Raw genomic sequence first — 25,041 nt, 5'->3', positions numbered from 1 at the left:
AGGATCACTGGATCTGAAATGTTAACTCTGATTTCTCTCCACAGATGCTACCAGACATGCTAGAGATTTTCCAGCAATTTCTGTTTCATGTTTCAGCCAAACTTCATGTTAACCGCAAACTTATCATCACTCCTACACTTCCTTCTACACTGGTATACATGTATCACAACACTGACCCTGGTGGTATGTCACTGGACACCAACTTCCAGTCACACAAACAGTACTTGTGTGTGACCACTGAGCTAATTTTGGATCCAACTTGCCAAGTTACGCTGCATCCTGTGTGCTATTATCTTCTTTAGCAGTCTCCCTCCCTCTCAAAGCTATGCTGACCATCTGGGATCAAACCTTGTCTCTCCAAGTGGAGCTTAGTTCTCTCCTTCAGTAGTTTCCCTACTACTGATGTAAGATTCACCAGTTTGTAATTTCCTGGTTTATCTCTACCACCCTTCTTGAAAAGTAGAACCACATTAGCCGCACTCCCTGTGGCCAAAGAGGAATTAATAACTTGGATCAAAGCTCCTTTAATTTCCTCCCTGATCTCCCACATTTCTCTTATTTATCTTGTGATCTCCAGGTTAAGATTGTCACAACATGGTTTCTGCTGAGGGCAGGGGTTCAATAGGAACTGGATTATTGCTGCATAAATCTACTTCAGAGTTGAGGTTTCACCTACCTGAGGTTTAATGTTCACTTTTTTTGTTGAATTTTTATTCAGCCATTTCACATCCAGCTCAATATCAAAATGGCCAATATTACAAACAATTGTATCATCTTTCATTTCTTCAAAGTGCCTGAATGGGTAAGGGACAGAAAGAGGGGGGAGGTGGGAATGGGGAGGTAGAAAAAAAAATTTATCAGGATTAAGGCAATTTAAAAGTTAGGAAACTTGTTGATGACAACTTCTGCTTGAACAGTGAAGAATTAAGAGGATGCCCAAATTCTACCAAATTGCCTAGTAACAACGTTTTGTCAGATCTACACCAATAATAATTTCTTCTGACCTCTCTCCTCTCTGCCGATAGTGGGACTCAATGTTTGGGAATGCTACTGGTCGTTTATATTGAAATGTACTGACTCTCCATCATAAAGTCAGAACAGTTGGTAGACACATGCAGATAAATCTGAGGCAAGTCATGATGTAATAGACCTCTGTAGACATTTGCTAGTACCTTTACAGTACAGAACAGTCTTACTGTCATGTGCAGTATAATAATATGGAGAGTAAGGACACACTGTCAGTATGATGGAGACAAGAGACTGAGTGAATGTGATTTAAATGTAGGAATCCAGCACAGAGAGAAAGAGGTACTTGTTTGTTGCAAGAAGTAAAGTGTGTCGAGTGGGGAGTTTGGTAAAGGGCAGAGAGGAAGTAACTTTGCTCTTTTACTCTTTTTCATTGAATACACTGAAGAAATGTCTTAGGTGTTTCTTTAAACTTCTGTAAATTTGAAGAGCATAATATTTTTACAGTATGGCTAAATTTGGATTTCACTGGAAAAACATCAGCAATAAGGGAAAGTCAAGGTCAATATAATAAAGTGATATATAAGTAACCTAAAAGCAGAACAAATTTAATGCAAGGAAAGTAAATTTAAGACATTGTAACAAAGCCCAGTCGAGTGTATTATGTAGTCTGTAATGTGCGAGAAGACCACTTGTGCAGAAAATGCATTCAGCAATCTCAGTATCAAGCGGTGTATACTAGCCACAACAGTCACTGCAGAAATTTGTCAAAGATCTTTAGACAGCACTTTCCAAATTCACGAACTTCCATCTGGAAAGACAGACAGCAAATACATGGGAACAAAAACACGTTCCCCTCCAAGCCACTCACCATCCTGACTTGGAATTGTAATTGCTGTTCACTTACTGTTGCTGGGTCAAAATCCTGGAATTGCTTCTAACAGAGTTATGGATCTACTGTCAGCACACAGACTGCAGCGATTCAAGGAGGCAGCTCAAAACTTGGGTGCGTAGGAGGGGGAAGAATAATAATGGTAAGAAATTTGAGAGTTAGGGTACCTATGATCTTTCTGTGGCTGCAGACATGTATCTAGGGTGGTAGGTTTGCCTCCTTGGTGCCAGGAAAATGTGTTGCTGGAAAAGCGCAGCAGGTCAGGCAGCATCCAAGGAGCAGGGGAATCGACATTTCGGGCATAAGCCCTTCTTCAGGAAGATGCTGATCTCCAGCATCTGCAGTCCTCACTTTCTCCTCCTCGGTGCCAGGATCAAGGATGTCACAGATTGGTTGCAGGACATTCTTTGTGGGAAGGTGTACAACGAAGATCATGTTTCATGTTGGTACTAATGATTTTGATAGGAAGTGTGATTGGATCCCACAATCAAAATTTAGGTAACTAGACAGAAATCTCGCAAGCAGAATCTTAATGTAATCTCCTGATTACTCCCAGAGCCACATGCAAGTGATTATTGAAATAGGTGGATAAAACACAAACGTGTGGCTGTAAAGATGTTGGAGGAGGGAAGGCTTTAGATTCCTCGGACATTGAGACTGGCTGAGAAAGCTGGCACCTGTACAAGCCAGATAGGTTGCACTATAATGTGGAGCTGGAACTGAGTTTCTTGCCAGTCATTTTGTTAGTGCTGTTAGGAGGGCTTTGAACAAACTTGGTAGTAATGTAGAACCAAAACAGAATACTGGAGTTCACAGAATGTCTGAACAAGCACATAGTACTAGTGTAGAGAATAGTAACTTCATGAGTAAAGTCAGGGTAAGGAAGATAATAATAAGTAGACTGCAGCAGTTCAAAGTGGCAGCTCACTGGAATGACTGCATAAAGGCTGGTAGACAGTCACCAAGTCACCTTTTGTGTGTGCACTGTACATGACATTGACCAGCTAGCACACAGATGGCTCCTAGAGTGAACAGAACCCTTGACACTCCTATTTATATCTGACAGCCAGAACTCCCTGATTGGGAACTCATTCGCTGAGGTCCACATTGGTTGACCTTGCTACAATCACTAGATCCCTCTCCCTCCAAGTCAGTGGATCCATTCTTCTTCCTTGGGTGTTTTTGTATCAGACTCTGCCTCAGATACTAGTGACATATACCAGACTGTAGCCTGCATCTTGCGCCCAGAACATCTCAGCCAAAATTCAACATGTTCTTCAGGCAGCAATGGCGCTGAAGCTGCAACATCTGCCGATTCCATCTTATCCTCCGAGGTTTCTTTGACGGAAGGCAGAGGAAGTGATTCCACAGGTTCTGTGCGCCTGGCCAGATGTTCAAAGATGCCAGTATGTTTTTGCTCCTGTCCCATTTCGGAGGTTGTAGCTTTCATGTGAACCACGTGCTTGGTCAGGATTGCCTCTATCAAACTCTGTACATCACAGGTCCTGAACTGGTCTCGCTGCATCTAGGAAGATTTCAAATCTGGTTATGATGGCCTTTTGTTTCCCACATCATCCCCAGCTGTTTTAGTTGTGTCAGGAGGGGATCTTTTTGTGACAAAATCAGAAGTTGCTGAAAGTTTCAGCAGGTCTAGCAGCATCTGTGGAGAGAAATCGGAGTTAACATTTCAGGTCGAGTGACCCTTCCTCAGAAATCCACAGTCCAGAAAGTTTAAAACCAGAATGGACTGTTCTAGTGGCAGCACAACCACTGATGGGAGACTACTTATGGCATCCACATTTGCCACTTGGCCTCCAAGATGGTGTTCCAACTTATAACTGTATGCACTCAGGGTAAGAGCCAACCGTTCAATTTGACCTGAAGTTATGGATAGCATGGGTTCTGTCCTAAGCAGCCCTAAAAAGGTTTGTGGTCTGTTACTATTACAAATTTACATCCATAAAAGTATTAGAGGAACTTTCTCACGCCAAAAGTGACAACCAAACCTTCCTTCTCTATATGGGCATGTCTTTGTTCAGCATCAGCCAAAATCCAGGAAGCATATGCTATCATACATTCTTCTTCACTGGGCCAGGCAGCCAACTCTACACAGATAGGGCATAGTATGTCAACATCACATCTCACTTAAACAACAACTTAGACAACGATAGCTGCTTTTTCACTTCCCTAAAAGCTACACCTTGGCTATAAGACCAACTCCAAGACTGATCCTTTCAATAGCAGATGTCAGGGTGGAGACCAGGGTACATATGAATTTTCCATAATAATTCACCAACCCAAGGAAAGATCCAAGCTGCAGTACAGACATGGGAACCAGAGAACCTTTGATCACCCTCAATCTTCTAACAGGTGTTAGCCAGTATTGTCAACTCTGTAGTTCAATTAGGTCACTTGGGTATCTGGAACACGCATTTTCCCTCCAGAGGTGTATACCTCCCTTGAAGAAACACTTAAGCACTATGTTCAAGTTCTATAAATGCTCTTTATTGGTCTTTCCTGTTATTAGCATGCCACCCAGAACTGTTCAGAGGAAGGGTCACCAGACCCAAAACGTTCATCCTGATTTCTCTTCACATATTCCGCCAGACCTGCTGAGCTTTTCCAACAATTTCCATTTTTGTTTCTGATATACCAAGGGATCTTGGGGTACAAGTCCATAGCTCCATCAAAGTGGCAACTTAAGTGAACAAGGTAGTAAAGAAGACACAGAATAAATGCCTTCATCAGTTGAGGCACTGCAATAAAAATTGGCAAGTCATGTTGCAACTGCATAAAACTTTAGATAGGCCACAGCTCCGGTCATTACACCATAGAAAGGACGCAGAAGTTTTGGGGAGGTGCGAAAGAGGTTTGTTAACCAGGATGTGCCTAGATTGGTGTGCATTAGCAATATGGTGAGGTTGGACAAATTGGATTGTTTTCAGTAGAATTTTAAAGGCTGTGAAATGACTTAATGGAAGTGTATAAAATTAGGAGGGCTGGATAGTGTGGATAGAACACAGGAACAGACCCTTCAGCCTGCCATGTGGGACCTTGTCAAAGATCTTGCTAAAGTCCACACAGACAATATCTACTGCCCTGGCCTTCCACAAAAAAACTCAATCAAGTTTATGAGACGTGATCTTCTCTGCACCAAATCATGCTGCCTACTGCTAATAAGTCCAAACATTTCCAAATGCGAGTAAACCCTATCCCTAAGAATCTTCTCCAGTAATTTTCCCTATCACTGACATAAGGCACAAAGGAACAACATTGGCTATTCTTCAGTCCTCTGGGACGTCTCCTGTGTATAGAGGATACAATGATTTTGTACAATGTTCCAGCAATTTCCTGACCTGCCTCCCTCAGCATTCTGAGGTAGATCCCAATAGGCCTTGGGGACTGGTCTACCTTAATGTTTTTCTTAAAAACAAGCAATACCGCTGTTTTTTTTTATATTGACATACTCTAGAACAGCAGCATACCCCTCCTGAGCCTCAACACCCACCATGTCCTTCTCCTTTCTGAATACAGATGCAAAGTATTCGAAAAGTACCTCACCCATTTCCTCCAGACCCATACCTAAATTCTATCCTTTGTCCTTGACTGGATCTACTCTTGCCCTCGCTCACCCTTGTCCCTTATATAAAACGCTTTACGGTTTTCCTTAATTCTCGTTGAAAGACATTTCACGACCCCTTTTAGCCCTACCTCCTTCTTTAAGCTCCTTTCTAGTGTACTTGTTGTCTTTGAGTGCTCTGCCGGTCTTCCGTTGGAGTCAGATAGCCGGAATCTTTCTCTTCGCAACTACTAGTGGGGGCGAGAGTTTGAAGGGGGCGAGAGTTTGAAGGGGGCGAGAGTTTGAAGGGGGCGAGAGTTTGAAGGGGGCGAGAGTTTGAAGGGGGCGAGAGTTTGAAGGGGGCGAGAGTTTGAAGGGGGCGAGAGTTTGAAGGGGGCGAGAGTTTGAAGGGGGCGAGAGTTTGAAGGGGGCGAGAGTTTGAAGGGGGCGAGAGTTTGAAGGTGGCGAGAGTTTGAAGGTGGCGAGAGTTTGAAGGTGGCGAGAGTTTGAAGGTGGCGAGAGTTTGAAGGTGGCGAGAGTTTGAAGGTGGCGAGAGTTTGAAGGTGGCGAGAGTTTGAAGGTGGCGAGAGTTTGAAGGTGGCGAGAGTTTGAAGGTGGCGAGAGTTTGAAGGTGGCGAGAGTTTGAAGGTGGCGAGAGTTTGAAGGTGGCGAGAGTTTGAAGGTGGCGAGAGTTTGAAGGTGGCGAGAGTTTGAAGGTGGCGAGAGTTTGAAGGTGGCGAGAGTTTGAAGGTGGCGAGAGTTTGAAGGTGGCGAGAGTTTGAAGGTGGCGAGAGTTTGAAGGTGGCGAGAGTTTGAAGGTGGCGAGAGTTTGAAGGTGGCGAGAGTTTGAAGGTGGCGAGAGTTTGAAGGTGGCGAGAGTTTGAAGGTGGCGAGAGTTTGAAGGTGGCGAGAGTTTGAAGGTGGCGAGAGTTTGAAGGTGGCGAGAGTTTGAAGGTGGCGAGAGTTTGAAGGTGGCGAGAGTTTGAAGGTGGCGAGAGTTTGAAGGTGGCGAGAGTTTGAAGGTGGCGAGATGGAAAAGCTTTTTTTTAAAAACACTTTAGAACACACTACCAGTGGAGGTGGTAGAAGCAAGTGCATTAGCTAAGTTTAATAGGCATTTAGGGAGTCATAAGAACAGGCAGGGAATTGAGACACAGCAACGATGGGCCAAAGGGCCTGTTCCTGTGCCATACTTTTTTTTATCCTAAGGTTTGGAAATTGTCAAGAAATATATGGAAACATGGGTAAAAAACACTCAGCCCCTTGTTGAGGAGGAGTTAGAAATTAAGAACAAAAAGTATGATTTCAAGTAGAAAACACTATTGAGAACCAACAGGAATACAGAAGGTTCAGATGGAAGGTGAAGCATATCAGAGAAGAAAAGGGAATTATGAGAAAAGACTGAAAGCCAACATTAAAGAAAATCGCCACATCTTCTATAGGCAAATAGTGAGTGCGGCCAAAGGAACAGGGCTGATTGGAGATCAAAAATCAGAATTTACACAGAGGCAACAGGCATAATGAGGTCTTAAATAAACACCTGGCATCAGTCTTTTCAAAAAAAGCAGACGCTGCCGCATGGTGACCAAGGAGGAAACTCTGTCGCTATAAGTGTTCAAAATTGATAAGGAAGAACTGTTGGATAGATTATTGGCACTTAAAGTTGACAAGTCACCTGACTGGATGGCAATGCCCTAGTGGCATTATCATGAGACTATTAATCCAGAGACCCTGGTAATGTACTGGGGAGATGGATTCAAATCCCACCCTGGGAGATGATGAAATTCAAATTGAATCTGGAATTCACAGTAAAAATCTGATGACCATGAATCCATAGTCAATTGGTTAAAAAACAAAATTTGGTTCCCGAATGTTATTTAGGGAAGGAAACTGCAGGTCCAGCTCACATATAACTCCAGACCCAGCAATGTGGATAATTCTTAATTGTGCTCTGGGCAATTAGGCTTAGGTAGTAAATGCTGACCTAGCCAGAAACACCCACATGCTGTGCTGTATGACTCCATGACTCTATAATTACCAACCCCGTGCTGTATGACATACCAGGTAAAGTTGATATAATGGTTAAGAAACTGTATTGGATACTTAGCTTTGTAAAGGTGGGTTTGTTGAAATAGGAAGTCTGTTAAACTTTACAAGTCTTTAGCTATACCTCAACTGAGCATTGTAGACATCCACGGTACATCTTAAGATAGATAGCAAGGCATTAAAAGCTACAGAGGAGGCTTATCAGAATGATTGAGGATAGTATGTGGTTTGTTTTGTGGAAACGTAGGGAAGCTTGGATTGCCATCCTTAAAACAGAGAGGTTAAGCAGCAATCAAATAAAGGCATACTATGGAAGTATCCCAATAAAGCAAGTAGGGAGAAACATTTCCCAGCGAGTTTTGAGAAGACTTGTAGCTCAGGTTGAGGTCCTGGATGTAGGTTTGCGCGCTGATATGGAAGGTTCATTTTCAGTCATTCCGTTACCATACTAGGTAACATCTTCAGTGAGCCTCTGGACACTTTGTCCAGTGGCCCACTGAAAATGTTACTTAGAATGGTGATGAAACGTCTGAAAATGAACCTTGCATCGCAGTGAGCAAACCTACATCCAGAAACATTTCCTCTGCCAAATGAGTCAGTAAACTAGCTGGCAAAAATTAAAAGAATTATTTTCTTGGCATTTGAATCATTACCTGACATGAAGCAAGATTTCATTTAAATGTTACAAAAGTAATTATATACTTGAATAGCTTGGATGTAGAACCAACACTGATGTGGCAGGCTGAGCAGTTACCAGTGATCCAATGGTTTACCGAGGGGAAACCAATATTGTACCGATTGCCAAAAATCATAGGAGTCCAGAAACAACCGTTTCTTACCTTCCCACAACGATATCTTTGCAACCAGTTGTCGTCACAAAAATATTTCCCTCTTTACATGCATCATCCATGGTGGTGACCTCATAACCTAAAAAATAATACACAGGACTCAGAATTGATGAGACAAAGAAATAGAAGGGTTTTATCTTAGTAAAGCTCAACTGAGCGAGCCCAAGTATTGGTTACTGTTACTCAATGAAATGCTCAAAATTGGAAGGTTAGTTTGGGAAGAAGGGGAGAGAGGAAGGCATTCCCTATTCTTGGATGAAAATCTACTTCAAACAAAGAAAACATTGATCTCTCAGCTATAGGTAAAATATTTGTTATTGTTTGAAACACCTTCAAAACTTTGCATATCACTTCTAACTCTTGTTGAGTATCTTAAAATTGTGATCCCTATTTACTGACATACCAACTAGTGGAAACAGAATATTCCTCTTTACTCTGTCAAAATTGTTCATAATCTTGAACACCTCAATAAGGTCATGTCAATCTTTTCTCCTTCTAACATAATAAGCTTAAGTTTTCCAATCTTTTATCTAAAATCCCTCATTCCTGGTATCATTTTACTAAATCTCCTTTGCACTCTCAAGGTTTAACATCATTCCCTAAATAAGATACCCAGAACTGAACACAATATTCGAAATGTGGTCTAAACAGTGAATTGTAGAGGTGTACCATCACTTCCTTAGTTTTATTTTCTGCCTTAATTTATAAACAAGGATCTTTCTTAACAACTGTTTCAACTTACCTGACCACCTTCATAGAATTATGCATGTGAACCTTGAGGTTCCTCTGCTCCTGTATTGTCTCTCCATGTTTCTTTTACTAAAATGCTTTACCTCATACTTCTCTGCATTGAAATTCATCTGCCAGGTGCAAGTTCACTTGGCCAACTTGTCAATGCTCCCTCTGAAGTCACTCAGCATCCTCCTCAAAGTTCACTATTCTTCCTGGCTGAGTATCATCTGCAAATAAGAGACGGCCTGGTGGAATGACTGCTAGACTATTAATCCAGAAACTCAGCTAATGTTCCGGCCACCTGAGTTCAAATCTTGCCACAGCAGATGCTAGGATTTGAATTCAATTTTTAAAACAAAATCTAGAATTAAGGATCCACTGAAGACCACAAAACCATTGAATATCTTCATCAATGCTTGGCAAAGTCTGAGAAGATTTGTAGCTCAGGTGCTCATTGTTGTGGTTCTGTTCGCCGAGCTGGGAATTTGTGTTGCAGACGTTTCGTCCCCTGTCTAGGTGACATCCTCAGTGCTTAGGAGCCTCCTGTGAAGCGCTTCTGTGATCTTTCCTCCGGCATTTGTAGTGGTTTGAATCTGCCGCTTCCAGTTGTCAGTTCCAGCTGTCCGCTGCAGTAATCGGTATATTGAGTCCAGGTCAATGTGCTTATTGATTGAATCTGTGGTTGAGTGTCATGCCTCTAGGAATTCCCTGGCTGTTCTCTGTTTGGCTTGTCCTATAATAATAGTGTTGTCCCAGTCGAATTCACGTTGCTTGTGTGGCTACTAAGGATAGCTGGTCGTGTCGTTTCGTGGCAAGTTGGTGTTCATGGATGCGGATCGCTAGCTGTCTTCCTGTTTGTCCTATGTGGTGTTTTGTGCAGTCCTTGCATGGGATTTTGTACACTACATTGGTTTTGCTCATGCTGGGTATCGGGTCCTTCATTCTGGTGAGTTGTTGTCTGAGAGTGGCTGTTGGTTTGTGTGCTGTTATGAGTCCTAGTGGTCGCAGTAGTCTGGCTGTCAGTTCAGAAATGCTCTTGATGTATGGTAGTGTGACTAGTCCTTTGGGTTGCGGCATGTCCTCATTCCGTTGTCTTTCCCTTAGGCATCTGTTGATGAAATTGTGGGGGTATCCGTTTTTGGCAAATACATTGTATAGGTGTTCTTCTTCCTCTTTTTGCAGTTCTGGTGTGCTGCAGTGTGTTGTGGCCCTTTTGAATAGTGTCTTGATGAGACTTCTTTTGTATGTGTTGGGGTGGTTGCTTTCATAGTTTAGGAATTGGTCTGTGTGTGTGGCTGCAACACAAATTCCCAGCTCGGCGAACAGAACCACAACATTGATGAAGATAGAGTAGTGGATGTGGTCTATATGGATTTTAGCAAGGCATTAGACTCATTCAGAAAGTAAGGAGGCATGGGATATAGGGAAACGTGGCTGTCTAGATACAGAATTGGCTGCCCCATAGAAGACAGAGGGTAGTAGCGCATGAAAGATATTCAGCCAAGAGCTTGATGACCAGTGATGTTCCGCAAGGATCTGTTCTGGGACCTTTGCTTTGTAATTTTTATAAATGACTTGGATGAGGAAGTGGAAGGGTGGGTTAGTAAGTTTGCCAATGACACAAAGGTTGGAGGAGTTGTGAATAGTGTGGAGGGCTGCTGTAGGTTGCAATGTGACATTGACAGGATGCAAAGCTGGGCTGAGAAGAGGCAGATGGAGTTCAACCTGGAAAAGTGTGAAGTGATTCATGTCAGAAGGTCAAAGTTGAATGCAGATTATAGGGTTAAAGGCAGGATTCTCAGTAGTGTGGAGGAACAGAAGGATCTTCGGTCCACATCCCTTCATCCCTCAAAGTTGCCACCCAAATTAATAGGGTTGTTAAGAACAAAGAACAGAAAATTTACAGCCCAGGAACAGGCCATTCGGCCTTCCAAGCCTGTGCCGATCCAAATCCACTGTCCAGGCGCATCTTAAATAAATCTCCTTTGCCTGCCTCAACCACCTCTGCTGGCAGCGCGTTCCAGACACCTACCACCCTCTGTGTAAAGTACTTGCCGCGTATATCCCCTTTAAATTTTTCTCCTCTCAGCTTGAACGCATGACCTCGTTATTGAATCCCTCACCCTGGGAAAAGGCTCATCTCTGTCCACCCTGTCTATACCCTTCATGATTTTGTAAACCTCAATCAGGTCCCCCTTCAATCTCCTTTTTTCTAATGAAAACAATCCGCTCTTCATAGCTAGCACCTTCCATACCAGGCAACATCCTCATAAACCTTCTCTGCACCCTCTCCAAAGCATCCACATCCTTTTGTTAATGTGGTGATCAGAAATGTACACAGTATTTTAATTGTGACCGAACCAAAGTCTTGTACAATTTTAACATGACCTGCCAGCTCTTGTACTCAATCCCCCATCCAATAAAAGCAAGCATACCATGTGCCTTTTTGACCACTCTATCCACCTCCAGGGGGAATGGACCTGAACTCCCGGATTTCGCTCTGCTCATCAACTTTTCCCAAGGCTCTTCCGTTTACAGTATAGTTCTCTCTAGAATTAGACCTTTCAAAATGCATCAGCTCACATTTGCCTGGATTGAACTCCACTTGCCACTTCTCCACCCAACTCTCCAGTCTATCTATATTGAGTCATAAGGATGCTTTATGCTACTCCACCAATCTTCCTGTCATCTGCAAACTTACTGATCAGACCATCAATGCCATCTCCCAGATCATTTATGTATATCATAAACAACAGTGGCCCCAACACTGACCCCTGTGGAACCTCACTGGTCACCTTTCTACATTTCAAGAAACTCCCTTCAACTACTACTCTGTCTCCTGTTGCTCAACCAGTTCTTTATCCACCTAGCTAAAACACCCTGCACACCATGTGACTTCACTTTCTCCATTAGTTTACCATGGGGAACCTTTTCAAACGCCTTACTAAAGTTGAAGTATATTACATCTACAGCCCTTCCTTCATCTACCAACTTGGTCACTTCTTCAAAGAACTCTAATTTGGTAAAGCACAATCTCCCCTGCACAAAACCATGTTGCCTATCACTGATAAACCCATTCTCTTCCAAATATAAATAGATCCCATCCCTCAGTACCTTCTCCAGTAGCTATTTCTTTACCCATTTGTTGTTTTACCTCACACACACTGTTGGGAGGCCTATAGTACAGCCCCAACAATGAAACTATACCCGTCTCATTTCTCAGTTCTACCCATAATGTCTCAATGCTCAAGTCCTCCATAGTGTCCTCCTTTAGTACAGCGGTGATATCATCCCTGACCAGCAATGCAACTCCTACCCCTGCCTTTTACTTCCCTTCCTGTCCTGTCTGAAGCATTTATATCCTGGAACATAAAGAAAAGGTACGTTGGCTTTCATTAGCAGGGGGATTGAGTTTAAAAGCTGCAATGAAATGCTGCAACTCTATAAAGCCCTGGTTAGACCACCCTTGGAGTACTGTGTTCGGTTCTGGTCGCCGCATTATAGGAAAGATGTGGAATCTTTAGAGAAGGTGCAGAGGAGACTTACCAGGATGCTGCCTGGACTGGAGGGCATGTCTTGTGAAGTAAGGTTGAGGGAGCTATAGTTTTTCTCATTGGACCGAAGGAGGATGAGAGTATACAAGATGATGAGAGGCATAGATACAGTGGATAGGGCAGAAATGGCTCACGAGGGGACATAATTTTAAGGTGATTGGAAGGAGGTTTAGGGGAGATGTCAGAGGTCGGTTCTTTACACAGAGTGGTGGGTGCATGGAATGCACTGTCAGCAGTGATAGAGTCAGATATATCAAGGACGTTTAAGCGATTCTTGGATAGGCACATGGACGATAGTAAAATGTAGGTATGTAGGTTAGTTTGATCTTGAGTAGGATAAAAGGTCAAGGCACAACATTGCGGGGGCGGGGGGAGCAGGCCGATATTTTGCAGTACTGTTCTATGTTCCATGTTCTTAATTGTTGGGGAAAAACATCTGGTTCACTAATGTCCTTTAGAGAAGGAAACCGGATATCCCCACCTGGTCTGGCCCACCTGCTGAGAGTCTGGAGTCAATGAGGTTGACTCTCAAATGGCCTCTGAACTGGTCTAGGAAACCACTCAATTGTATCAATTACTACAAAGCCTCAAGAAAGAAATGAAACTGGATAGATCACCTGGAAAAGACAATGGCAGAAAGCAGCTCTGTTGGACGCTGTAGAGTCTTTTTTGTTTAAAAAGCATCTGGGGTCCAGTGCCAAAATTGAGAATACTGTCAGACTAGTCAAAGAACAGCCAATCGTAATCATACTCTCAGAATCACACCATACAGATAAAGTACCACAAACCACCATCACCATTCCTGAATATACAAGACAGAGCCAGCAGAGTCGTCAGCACAGTGGCAGAGTCAGGAGGGAGTTGCCTTCTAAGTCCTTAACATTGACTCCAGACCCTATGAAATGTTAAAGCTTCAGGTTAAACGTGGGCAAGGAAACTTTCTGCTGATTACCACATAATGTAGTCCCTCAGATGATGAGCCAGTACTACTACATGTTGAAGAACACTTAAAGGAAGCATTGAGAGAAAGCAAGGGTGAGGGATCTCAATGTCCACTACCAAGACTGGCTTGGTAGCAGTACTATTGATCAAGATGGTTGGGTCCTAAAAGACATAGCTGCTAGACTGGATCTATGGCAGATGGTAAGGGAACCAACAAGAGGGAAAAACATACCTGACTTCAACCTTACCAATCTGCCAGCTAAAGTTGCATCTGTCCATGAATATCAGTAAGAGTGACCACCTTTTACTACTTGTGGAGACAAAGTCCTGCGTTCACATTGAGAAAACCCGCCATCATGCTGTGTGGCACTGAGCTAAATGGGAGAGACTTCAAATACATCAAGCAACACTAGACTGGGCATCCATGATGTACTGTGGGCCATCAACAGCAGAACTGTACTCCAGCACAATCTGCAACCTCATGTTGAATGGGGGATATGCCTGACCCTTTACCATCAAAGTCAGGGGATCAATCCTATTTCAATGGAGAGTGCAGGAGGGCATGTCAGGAAGGGGTGTCAACCCGGTAAAACCACCAAACAGGACTATTTGCGGGCAAAACAGCATAAGCAGCAAGTAATAGACAGAGCTAAGCAATTCCACAACTAATGAATTAGATTTAACTCTGCAGTCCTGCCACATCCTGTCATGAAAGATGGTGGACGAATAAACAACTCACTGGAGGTGTTTCACCAAAAATTCCCATTCTCAATGATGGAAGAGCCCAACTCTTCAGTGCAAAAAATAAGGTTGAAGCATTTGCAGCAATCTTGATCCAGAAATGCCAAAACAAAACCTATGACCACTTTCACTAGAAGAAGGGCAGCAAAACATGGAACATTAGATTAGATTACTTACAGTGTGGAAACAGGCCCTTCAGCCCAAGTCCACACCGACCCGCCGAAGCGCAACCCACCCAGACCCATTCCCCTACATTTACCCCTTCACCTAACACTACGGGCAATTTAACTTGGCCAATTCACCTAACCTGCACATTTTTGGACTGTGGGAGGAAACCGGAGCACCCGGAGGAAACCCACGCAGACACAGAGAGAACGGGCAAACTCCACACAGAGTCGCCTGAGGCGGGAATTGAACCCGGGTCTCTGGCTCTGTGAGGCAGCAGTGCTAACCACTGTGCCACCGTGCCGCCCATGCAAGTTCCCCTTTCCAAGCCACTCACCATCTTGACTTGGAAGTATACCTGTTCCTTCACTGTAGCTGGGTCAAAATCCTGGAATTCCTTCCGTAAGCGCATAATGGGTCAACTTACAGTGCATGGAATGCAGAGGTTCAAGGTGGCAACTCATCACTACCTACTCAGAGGCAACTAAGGATAGGCAATAAAAAGATAGTCAGCCAGCAATGTTCATGCACGTGTGAAAGAAAAAGATTTTGCCCTCAACTCACATCTGCAAATTGTTTATATACATAGTTATTGCTCCATATTCATGAGAGTTCCATTTATGAGAACCCCTGCAAATGATGAAATTCGCCAGTATGGAGCTCATTTAAAAGGTCAGAGAAAGGGTAAATATTATGCAATATTGAATTTTTGTTGTTACTTGTTCTTTTTATGTGGATAGATGAATTAGCAAATAGTGATTTCATGGATACAGAGGAATTACTGTAAATCAGAGAGAGTCCCAACACTGATAGGGAACACTACTTTCAACCGGTCTCTAGTCTGACAACTAGGAGAAAGTGAGGACTTTTCCTGAAGAAGGGCTTATGCCCGAAACGTTGATTCTCCTATTCCTTTGATGCTGTCTAACCTGCTGCGCTTTTCCAGCAACACATTTTTAAGCTCTCGTCTGACAACTGCCAAACTACACCTACCTATACTTCCTGTCTTTTGGCCAAATTCTAATCCACGCGGACAAAGACCCATCAATCCTAAACATTTCTAATTTAGTAACCAACTTTTTGGAAAGCATTTGATACGGTGTCCACATTGCAAGCCATATTATAGTTTTCTCTACCTGTCCTACCACCCTCAATGATTCATGCACATAGACTTCAAGGTCTCTCAGCCCTTGCAGATCTTTTGAGTGGGATTTTTTTTTTTTTTTTAAAAAAAGGTGTCTCTCCATGATATAATAGTCAAATGTATCATCCCAAACTTCTCCACATTGGACTTGATCTGACACCTTCTTTCTGGATTAGTAGTGCTGGAAGAGCACAGTTCAGGCAGCATCCAAGGAGCTTCAATATCGACGTTTCGGGCAAAAGCCCTTCAACTCTTCTTGATCTGCCACCTATCTGTTTACTGTTCCAATGCTTCAAGATCACTGAGGTTCTACACTGTTCTCATCTCTCTTTTATAATCTTTCCAAGCTCTGGATCACTCTCAAACCTCAAAACGGTCTCCTGCACATGGCCTTGGATGTTGTAGAACAGAAGGACTTAGGGGTTCAGGCATATAATTCTTTGAAGTTTGCGTTACATATAGACAGGGCGGTTAAAAAGGTGTTTAGCCCACTTGGCTTCATTGCTCATCTTGAGTATAGGGAGCTGGGAAGTCATACACGAATTGATGAGAGTTCTTCTGGAATATTGTGTCCAGTTCTGGTTGACTAGTTATAGGAAGGATACTATCAAGCTAGGGAGGGTTCAGAAGAGATTTACCATGAAGTTGCCAGGCATGGAAGGTTTGAGCTGTAAGGAAAGACTGGATAGGCTGGGACTTTTTCCACTGGAGCATAGGAGGTTAAGACCTTAATGAAGTTTATAAAATCACGAGGGGTATGGATAGGGTTAGTGGTAGGTGTCTTTTCCCTAGAATGGGGGATTTCAAAACTAGAGGGCACATTTTTAAGGTGAGAGGGCAGAAATTTTTAAAAAAGACAAGGGGCATTTTTTTAAAAATACAGAGCGTGGTTCACCTGTGGAATGAACTTCCTGAGGAACTGGTGGATGTGGGCACAATTACAACATTTAAAAGACATTTGGGTAAGTACATGAATAGGAAAGGTTTGGATGGATATAGGTCAGGAGCAGACAGGTGGGACTAGTTTCATTTGATATTATATTCAGCATTGACTAGTTGGATCAAAGTGTTTCTGTGCTGTATGATAGTGACTCTATAGCCTCCTAGGCAACTCCTAGACACTGTTGCCTCCTTGATGCCAGGGTCAATATGTCTGAGCAGGCACAGGACATTCTGAAGGGAAAGGGTGAACAGCCAGAGGTCACGGTCTGTATTGACACTAACAACATAGGCAGAAAGAGAGGTGAGTAAAGAGTGGGCTGCTGGAAAAGCACAGGTCAGGCAGCATCCAAGAAGCAGGAGAATCGACGCTTCAGGCATAAGCCCTTCATCAGGCCATTTCATTATGTCCAAAGCATCGACTCTCCTGCTGCACTTTTCCAGCACCCCACTCTTGACTCTGATCTCCAGGATCCGCAGTCCTCACTTTCTCCGAGTGAGAGAGAGAGATGCAGTCCTGTAAAAGGAATTTAGGGTGTTAGGTAGGAAATAATACTATTAAATGCACAGCTAAAAAGTAGGTGCAGGAGACATACCTGGATCACAGGGATCTCCTCCAGTGCAGGAGGGACTTGTACAAGAAGAAAATCTAACAAAACTGGAGGAGCACCACTGTCTTTATAGGGAGGTTTATTGGAGCCACTGGAGAGGATTTAAACTTGTGTGGCCCACTGGGGTGGGGGGGGGTCAGAGCAGTAGGTCAACATGTAGAGTGGATAAAAAAAAAAGAGACACGAAAACAAGCAAATCTAGTAGGAAGAACAGTTAGGGCCAGATTAACGGCCATGGCAGGATTCACAGTCTGACGTGTATTCATTTTAATGAAAGGAGTATAAAAGGTAAAACAGATGAGCATAGAGCCTGGATTAGTGCATGGGACCATGTTGTTGTAACCATTACACAAACTTGGCTGAGAGAAGAGTAGGCCTGGTAACACAATGTTCCAGGCTGTAGAGGTTTCAGGTGTGATAGTTGGGGATGTAAAAGAGGGTGGGGGAGTTACATTACTGACTAAGAAAAATGTCACAGCTGCACTAAGATTCTTAGAGAGCTCACCCAGCAAGGAAACATGGGTGGACCTCAGGAATAAGAAATGTGCAATCACTATAATGGTTTATACTATAGGCCTCCCAATAGCCAGCAATAATTAGAGGAACAGATATGTAAGCAGATTATGGAAGGATGTAAAAACAACAGGTTTGTGGTGCCGGGTGACTTCAATTTCTCCGATATTCCTGGGTAGATCATTTTCAGGTTGGCTCAAGGGGCAAAAAAATACCACCTAACTTGATTCTGGAAGATTCTGAGCTTCAGTAAATTGTTCATGAGGCTTATTTGTGGAATGTCGGCGTCATTGCTAAGACCGATATTTCTCCATCTGTAAATGACTTGAGCTGAGTGGCTTGCTTTGGAGCAGTTAAGTGGGAGGGAGAACTCCATATTCAAAATGCACCTCTTGGATCTACACAACAGCAAATGTTACCTACATCATTCAGTACTCTACAGGTCACCATTTTTTCTCTGTCTGTCCTCATTTATCTTTCCTAGGTTATGGTGCCACCTCGTGGTCCATGCCCACTTTTTTTTGAAAGTCCCCAATTGGTAAATTCCCAATTGCTAGTCTCAAGCTCATCATTCAAACTGGTCTTTGGAATACAGTGATGGGGGAAGAGATGCTCATGATCTTAACAGACCCTGTTTGGATCAAGAAGCAGATGTAGAGAACATAGAATCATAGATGTACAGCATGGAAACACACACTTTGGTCCAACTTGTCCATGCTGACCAGATATCCTAAATTAACCTAGGAATTGCCAGCATTTGGCCCACTTCCCTCTAAACCCTTCTTATTCATAAGCCCATCCAGATGCCTCTTAAATGTTGTAATTGTACCAGCCTCCATCACTTCCTCTGGCAGTTCATTCCAAACACGCACCACCTTGTGTGTGGAAAAAAATTGCCCCTCAGGTCCCTTCTAAATCTTTCCCCTCTAACCTTAAACTTATGTCCTCTAGTTTTGGACTCTCCCACTCTGGGGAACAGATCTTGGCTATTCACTTTCTCCATACCCCTTATGATTTTATAAGCCTCTATAAGGTCAGCCCTCAATTTTTAATGCTCCAGAGAAAATACCGCCAGCCTAGTTGGGCGACACGGTGGCTCTGTGGTTAGCACTGCTGCCTCTCAGCACCAGGGTCCCTGGTTCAATTCCAGCCTCAGGCGACTGTGTGGAGTTTGCACATTCTGCCAGTGTTTGCGTGGGTTTCCTCCCGGTGCTCCGGTTTCCTCCCACAGTCCAAAGATGTGCAGGTCAGGTGGATTGGCCATGCTAAATTGTCCATAGCAATAGGTGCATTAGTCAGAGGGTAGTGGGTCTGAGTGGGTTACTCTTCGGAGGGTCGGTATGGACTGGTTGGGCCGAAGGGCCTGTTTCCACACTGTAGGGAATCTAATCTAATCTAATATTCATTGGGACTTAGCCAGGGGCTTATATTGGGCAGACTTTCTTAGATGCACCCAGGACAGATTCTTCAAACTATATATAGATTGCTCAACTAGGGAAAGGGCTGTATCAGACATTTATTGGGGAATGAGCCTGGCCATGTGATCAAAGTTTCATTGGGTGAGAATTTTGGAAACAGTGATCATAATTCCACAAGTTTTAAGATAATTATAGAAAAAAGTAACACTAATTGCCAGGCAAAAGTGGGGAAAGGCCAATTACAACTGTATAAAACAGGAACTAGAAAAACCGGATCAGGGCAGTTCTTTGAAAGTAATTCCCATTTGACATATGGGAGTCTTTTAAAAGGCAGTAGACCAGAATTCAGGACAGCATGTTCTAACAAGGATGAGACATAAGAATGGCAAGATTCGGGAACCCTGGATAACAAATGATGCTAGAAGATTAGTTAAAAAGAGAAAAAGTCACCATATGTTAAGGTTTAGGAAGCAAACCAAACAAGGGCTTTGAACATATATAGGAGGCAGAAAAGAACACTTCTCATCAATATTCACAGAGGAAAAAGACATGGATGATGGTAGGTTTAGAGAGGGGTTTATTGCTTTTTTAATGATGTGGAGGTTCCTGTGTTGGACTTAGGTGGACAAAGTTAAAAATCACACACCAGGTTATAGTCCCACAGGTTTTTTTGGAAGTACAAGCTTTCAGAGTACTGCTCCTTCATCAGGTAGCTAGCTACTGACAAGTTAGATATGTTCCCAGAGCATAAAGGGGTCTACCCCAAGATATTGAATCAGGCAAAGTTGAGGCTTTGACAGATAATTTGTACTCTAACCACAGACAAGGTCCCCGAGAGTCTTACATCAGTGGTAAGGAAATTACTGGAGAAGATTCTGAGGGATAGGATTTATGCATATTTGAAGAAAAATGGACATATTAAGAATGGTCAGCAATGGGAGGTTTTATGCGGTGGAGATCTTGTCTCAAACTTTTTGAGGAATTGACAATGATGATCAATGAGGACAAGGCAGTGGATGTGGTCTAAATGGACTTTACTAAACCAATTAACAAGGTTCCTCATGGTAGGCTGGTCCAGAAAATAAAATTGCATGGAACTCATGGTGAGTGGGCAAATTGGATACAAAATTGGCTTGGCTATAGAAGACACTTAGTTACGAAGGGGTGTTTTCTTACTAAAGGTCTGTGAACAGTGGTGTTTGCAAGGATCAATATTGGGATCTCTTTCATGCAAATCATGGACATGATTTGCATGAAAATGTAGGTGGTGTGATGACAAAAATTGGTAAAGCTGTAGATAGTGACACAGGATATCAAAGAATGCAGCAGAATATAGATCACCGGACAAGTTGGGCAGACAAATAGCAGATGGAGCTTAATCTGGACAAATATAGGGTGATGCATTTTGGGCGGTCAACTACAAGAGGAAAATGTACACCATATGGCAGAAGCTTTAGGTGCACTGATACCCAGAGGAATCATGGGGTGCAAGTCTATTGTTCCCTGAAAGGGGCAACACAAATGGATATGGTGGTAAACAAGGTGTATGGAATGCTCACCATCAGTAGGGGCACTGAATATAAATGGTGGCAAGTCATGTTGAAGCTGTACAAAACTTTAGTTAGGTCACATGGAGAAGTCTGTAGATCTTGTTACCACACTATAGGAAGGATATGGAAGTTATGGAGAGGGTGCAAAAAAAGTTCCCCAGAATATTGCTTGGATTGGATTATATTACTTATAAAATGAGATTGGACAGACTTGGGATTGTTTTCACTAGAGCTTTAGAGGCTGAATGACGATCTGATAGAAGCATATAAAATTAAGGTATGGATAAAGTGAATGGTTGGTTGGGAGATATTTCCCCGGGTGGAAATGACAAATACTAGGGGCATAGGTTTAAGGTGAGAGCAGGAAAGTTTAAAGGCAAGTGAAAGTAAGTTGCTTTCTTTTAAAGACAGAGGATGGTAGGTACCCAGAACACACGGGCAGGGAAGGTGGTAGAAACAGATACTATTGCAAAGCTTAAGAGGCAGAGACATGAACAGGCAGAGAATAGAGGGATACAGACCATATTCAGGCAAACAGGATTAGTTTAGGATTGCACCATGGTCAGCACAGACATTGTGGGCTAGAGGGCTTTTTACTGTGATGTTCAATGTTCCACGAGTTTTAACTTTAAGTCTGTTGGATGGCATCGTACTCAATACCTCCTACATAACATCAATACCACTGCCTCATCAACCCTCTTTGTAACCTCTTCAAAAAACACCAGCAAATTAGTAATAATTATTTTAATTTAAGTCTATGCTAGCTTTCCTTAACTCATGCATATCTACCTCAATGGCTATTAATTTTTTTAAACTTACTCATTTGTGGGACGTGAGCATCACCAAGTGGTCAGCATTTATTGCTTGTCCCTAGTTCACAGAATCCCTACAGTGCACAAAGACACCATTCAACCCATCAAATCTGTACTGAACTTCTGAATAGCATCCCATCTAGACCCACTCCAGCACTATAACCCCATATGCATTTTACCACAGCTAACCCATCTAACCCACAAACCTCTGGATATTAGATGCCAATTTACTTGAAGCATGGACAATCCACCTAACATGTACATCTTTGGACTGAAACCTGCTTACCTGGAAGAAAACCATACAGACACGGAGAACAAGCAAACTCCAAACAAATGGTCGCCTAAGGCTGCAATCAAACCCGGGTCCCTGGTGCTATGAGGTAGTAATGCTATCCACTGTGCCATCATGCGGCCTTAAGAGTTGCCCTTCAGAAGGTGTCGGTGAGCTGCTTTCTTGAAAGGGAGGTAGATTCACAATGCTGTTCGGAGGGTATTCTTCTTGACCTGCCGCAGTCTACTTGCTGAGGGTTGACCCACAGTAAGACCATAAGACATAGGAGCGGAAGTAAGGCCATTCGGCCCATCGAGTCCACTCCGCCATTCAATCATGGCTGATGGGCATTTCAACTCCACTTACCTGCATTCTCCCCATAGCCCTTAATTCCTTGTGACATCAAGAATTTATCAATTTCTGCCTTGAAGACATTTAGCGTCCCAGCCTCCACTGCACTCTGTGGCAATGGATTCCACAGGCCCACCACTCTCTGGCTGAAGAAATGTCTCCGCATTTCTGTTCTGAATTTACCCCCTCTAATTCTAAGGCTGTGTCCACGGGTCCTAGTCTCCTCGCCTAACGGAAACAATTTCCTAGCATCCACACTCATTAGGGAGGGAATTCCAGGACTTTGACCCAGCGACAGTGAAGGAATGGCAATAGATTTTCAAGTCAGGATATTGAGTGGCTTGGAGGGGAACTTGCAGTTAGTGTGCCCCTATATCGGCTGCCTTTGTACATCTAGATATAAGTGTTCATGATTTGTAAGGTGCTGTCTAAAGATCTTTGGCAAATTTCTGCAGTGCATCTTTTGGAGAATACACACAATCGTAAATGATCATTACTGGTGGGGAAATTAGTTTTTGTGGATTCCAAGTATCCCCACCACCAAAATTAAAGGTGATGCATTTTGGATGGTCTAATTCTACAGCGAACTATACTGTAAACAGAACAGCCTTGGGAAAACTTGATGAGCAGAGACATCTAAGGCTAACCCCAAGGCTTTCCATAGCTATGTCAGGAATAAAAAAAATGACGAAAGTTAAATTAGGGACAATCAAAAATAATAGTGGGAAGTTGTGTGTGGAGTCAGAGGAGATAGGGGAAGCACTAAATAAATACTTTCTGACAGGGTTCACTATAGAAAATGAAAATGTTGGCGAGGAAGATACAGAGATGCTTGCATCTAGACTAGAAGAGATTGAGGTTCACAAGGAAGAGGTATTAGAAATACTGCAGAGTATGAAAATAGACAAGTCCCCTCGGCTGGATGGGCTCTATCCTGGGATCCTCTGGGAAGCAAAGGAAGAGATTGCCGAGCCTTTGGCATTGATCTTCAAATCATCATTGTCTACAGGAATAATGTCTGAGGACTGGAGGATAGCAAATGTGGTTCCCTTGTTCAAAAAGGGTAGTAGAGACAACCCTGGTAATTACAGACCAGTGAGTCTCACTTCAGTTGTTGGTAAAGTGTTGGAAAAGGTTATAAGAGATAGGATTTATAACCATCTAGAAAAGAATAATCTAATCAGGGACAGTCAGCACGGTTTTGTGAAGGGTAGGTCATGCCTAACGAATCTTATTGACTTTTTTGACAAAGTGACCAAACAGGTAGATGAGAGTAAACCGGTTGATGTGGTGTATATGGATTCCAGCAAGGCGTTCGATAAGGTTCCCCACAATAGGCTATTGTACAAAAAGCGGAGGAATGGGATTGTGGGAGATATAGCAGTTTGGATCAGTAATTGGCTTGCTGAAAGAAAACAGAGGGTTGTAGTTGATGGAACAGGTTCACCTTGGTGTCCAGTTACTAGCGGCGTACCGCAAGGGTCTGTGTTGGGTCCACTGCTGTTCGTCATTTTTATAAATGACCTGGATGACGGCTTAGAAGGGTGGGTTAGTAAATTTGCGGAGTTGGAGAAATTGTGGATAGTGACGAAGGATGTAGTAGGTTGCAGAGAGACATAGATAGGATGCAGAGCTGGGCTGAGAGGTGGCAAATGGAGTTTAATGTGGACAAGTGTGAGGTGATACACTTTGGACGGAGTAATCGGAATGCAATGTACTGGGCTAATGGTAAGATTCTTGGGAGCGCAGATGAGCAGAGAGATCTCGGTGTCCATGTACACAGATCCCTGAAAGTTGCCACCCAGATTGACAGGGTTGTTAAGAAGGCATACAGTGTTTTGGCCTTTACTAATAGAGGGATTGAGTTCCGGAACCAGGAGGTTATGCTGCAGCTGTACAAAGCTCTGGTACGACCACACTTGCAGTATTGTGTACAGTTCTGGTCACTGCATAATGAGGAGGATGTGGAAGCTTTGGAAAGGGTGCACAGGAGATTTACTAGGATGTTGCCTGGTATGGAAGGAATGTCTTACAAGGAAAGGCTGAGGGCCTTGAGGCTGTTCTCGTTAGAGAGAAGAAGGTTGAGAGGTGACTTAATAGAGACGTACAAGATAATCAGAGGGTTAGATAGGGAGAGCCTTTTTCAAAGTATGGGAACGGCAAACACGAGGGGACATAACTTTAAAGTGAGGGGAGATAGGTATAAGACAGATGCCAGAGGTAGTTCCTTTACTCAGAGTAGTAAGGGTATGGAATGCTTTGCCTGCAACGGTAGTAGATTCGCCAAGTTTAAGTGCATTTAAGTCGTCATTGGATAGGCATATGGACGTACATGGAATGGGCTTCATGTTAGTATGAAAGGGCAGCGCAACATCGAGGGCCGAAGGGCCTGTACTGCGCTGTAATGTTCTATGTTCTATCTGGGAGTTCAGGTCCATTGTACCTTGAAAATGGCTGCACAGTTGGATAGAATGGTCAAGGTGGCATATTGTAAAATTGCCATCAGACTGGTTATTGAGTATAAGAGCTGGCAGGTCATGTTAAAATTGTCCAAGACTTTGGTACGGCTGCATTTAGAATACGGTGTACAGTTCTGATCGCCACATTACCAAAAGGATGTGGACGCTTTGGAGAGGGTGCAGAGGTGGTTTACGAGGATGTTGCCTGGTATGGAAGGTTCTAGCTATGAAGAGAGGCTGAGTAGGTTAGGATTGTTTTCATTAGAAAAAAGGAGATTGAGGGCGGGACTTGACTGAGGTTTACAAAGCCATGAAGGGTATAGACAAGGGTGGATAGAGATAAGCTTTTACCCAGGGCAAGGGATTCAGTAACGAGAGGTCATACATTCACGGTGAGAGGAGAAATGTTTAAGGGGAATACATGCGGGAAGTACTTTACACAGAGGGCTGTAGGTGCCTGGAATGTATTGCCAGCAGAGATAGTAGAGGCAGGCACGGTAGATTCATTTAAGGTGCTGGATGTAGGTT

The 25,041-nt window shown here is 43.2% G+C and overlaps 1 protein-coding gene across 1 annotated transcript in view; it reads right to left on the bottom strand.

Moving 5' to 3' along the window:
• The window catches only part of ahcy (adenosylhomocysteinase), a 102,450-nt gene that overhangs the window by 22,450 nt on the left and 54,959 nt on the right, over positions 1-25,041 (bottom strand). Inside the window, exons 6-7 of the mRNA XM_043710997.2 lie at positions 8,303-8,390; positions 677-794 (exon numbers count right to left, since the gene is read on the bottom strand). Of these exons, the coding sequence (XP_043566932.1) occupies positions 677-794; positions 8,303-8,390 (206 nt within the window). The remainder of the gene's footprint in view (positions 1-676; positions 795-8,302; positions 8,391-25,041) is intronic.

The sequence above is a fragment of the Chiloscyllium plagiosum genome, unplaced genomic scaffold (genome assembly GCF_037043375.1).
Source record: "Chiloscyllium plagiosum isolate Xiang-an unplaced genomic scaffold, Cpla_swu_hap1 HiC_scaffold_15, whole genome shotgun sequence".
In the NCBI taxonomy this organism is placed as follows: Eukaryota; Metazoa; Chordata; class Chondrichthyes; order Orectolobiformes; family Hemiscylliidae; genus Chiloscyllium; species Chiloscyllium plagiosum.
Note: the sequence above shows the minus strand (reverse complement) of the source record. Positions and strands in the feature narration are given on the sequence as shown.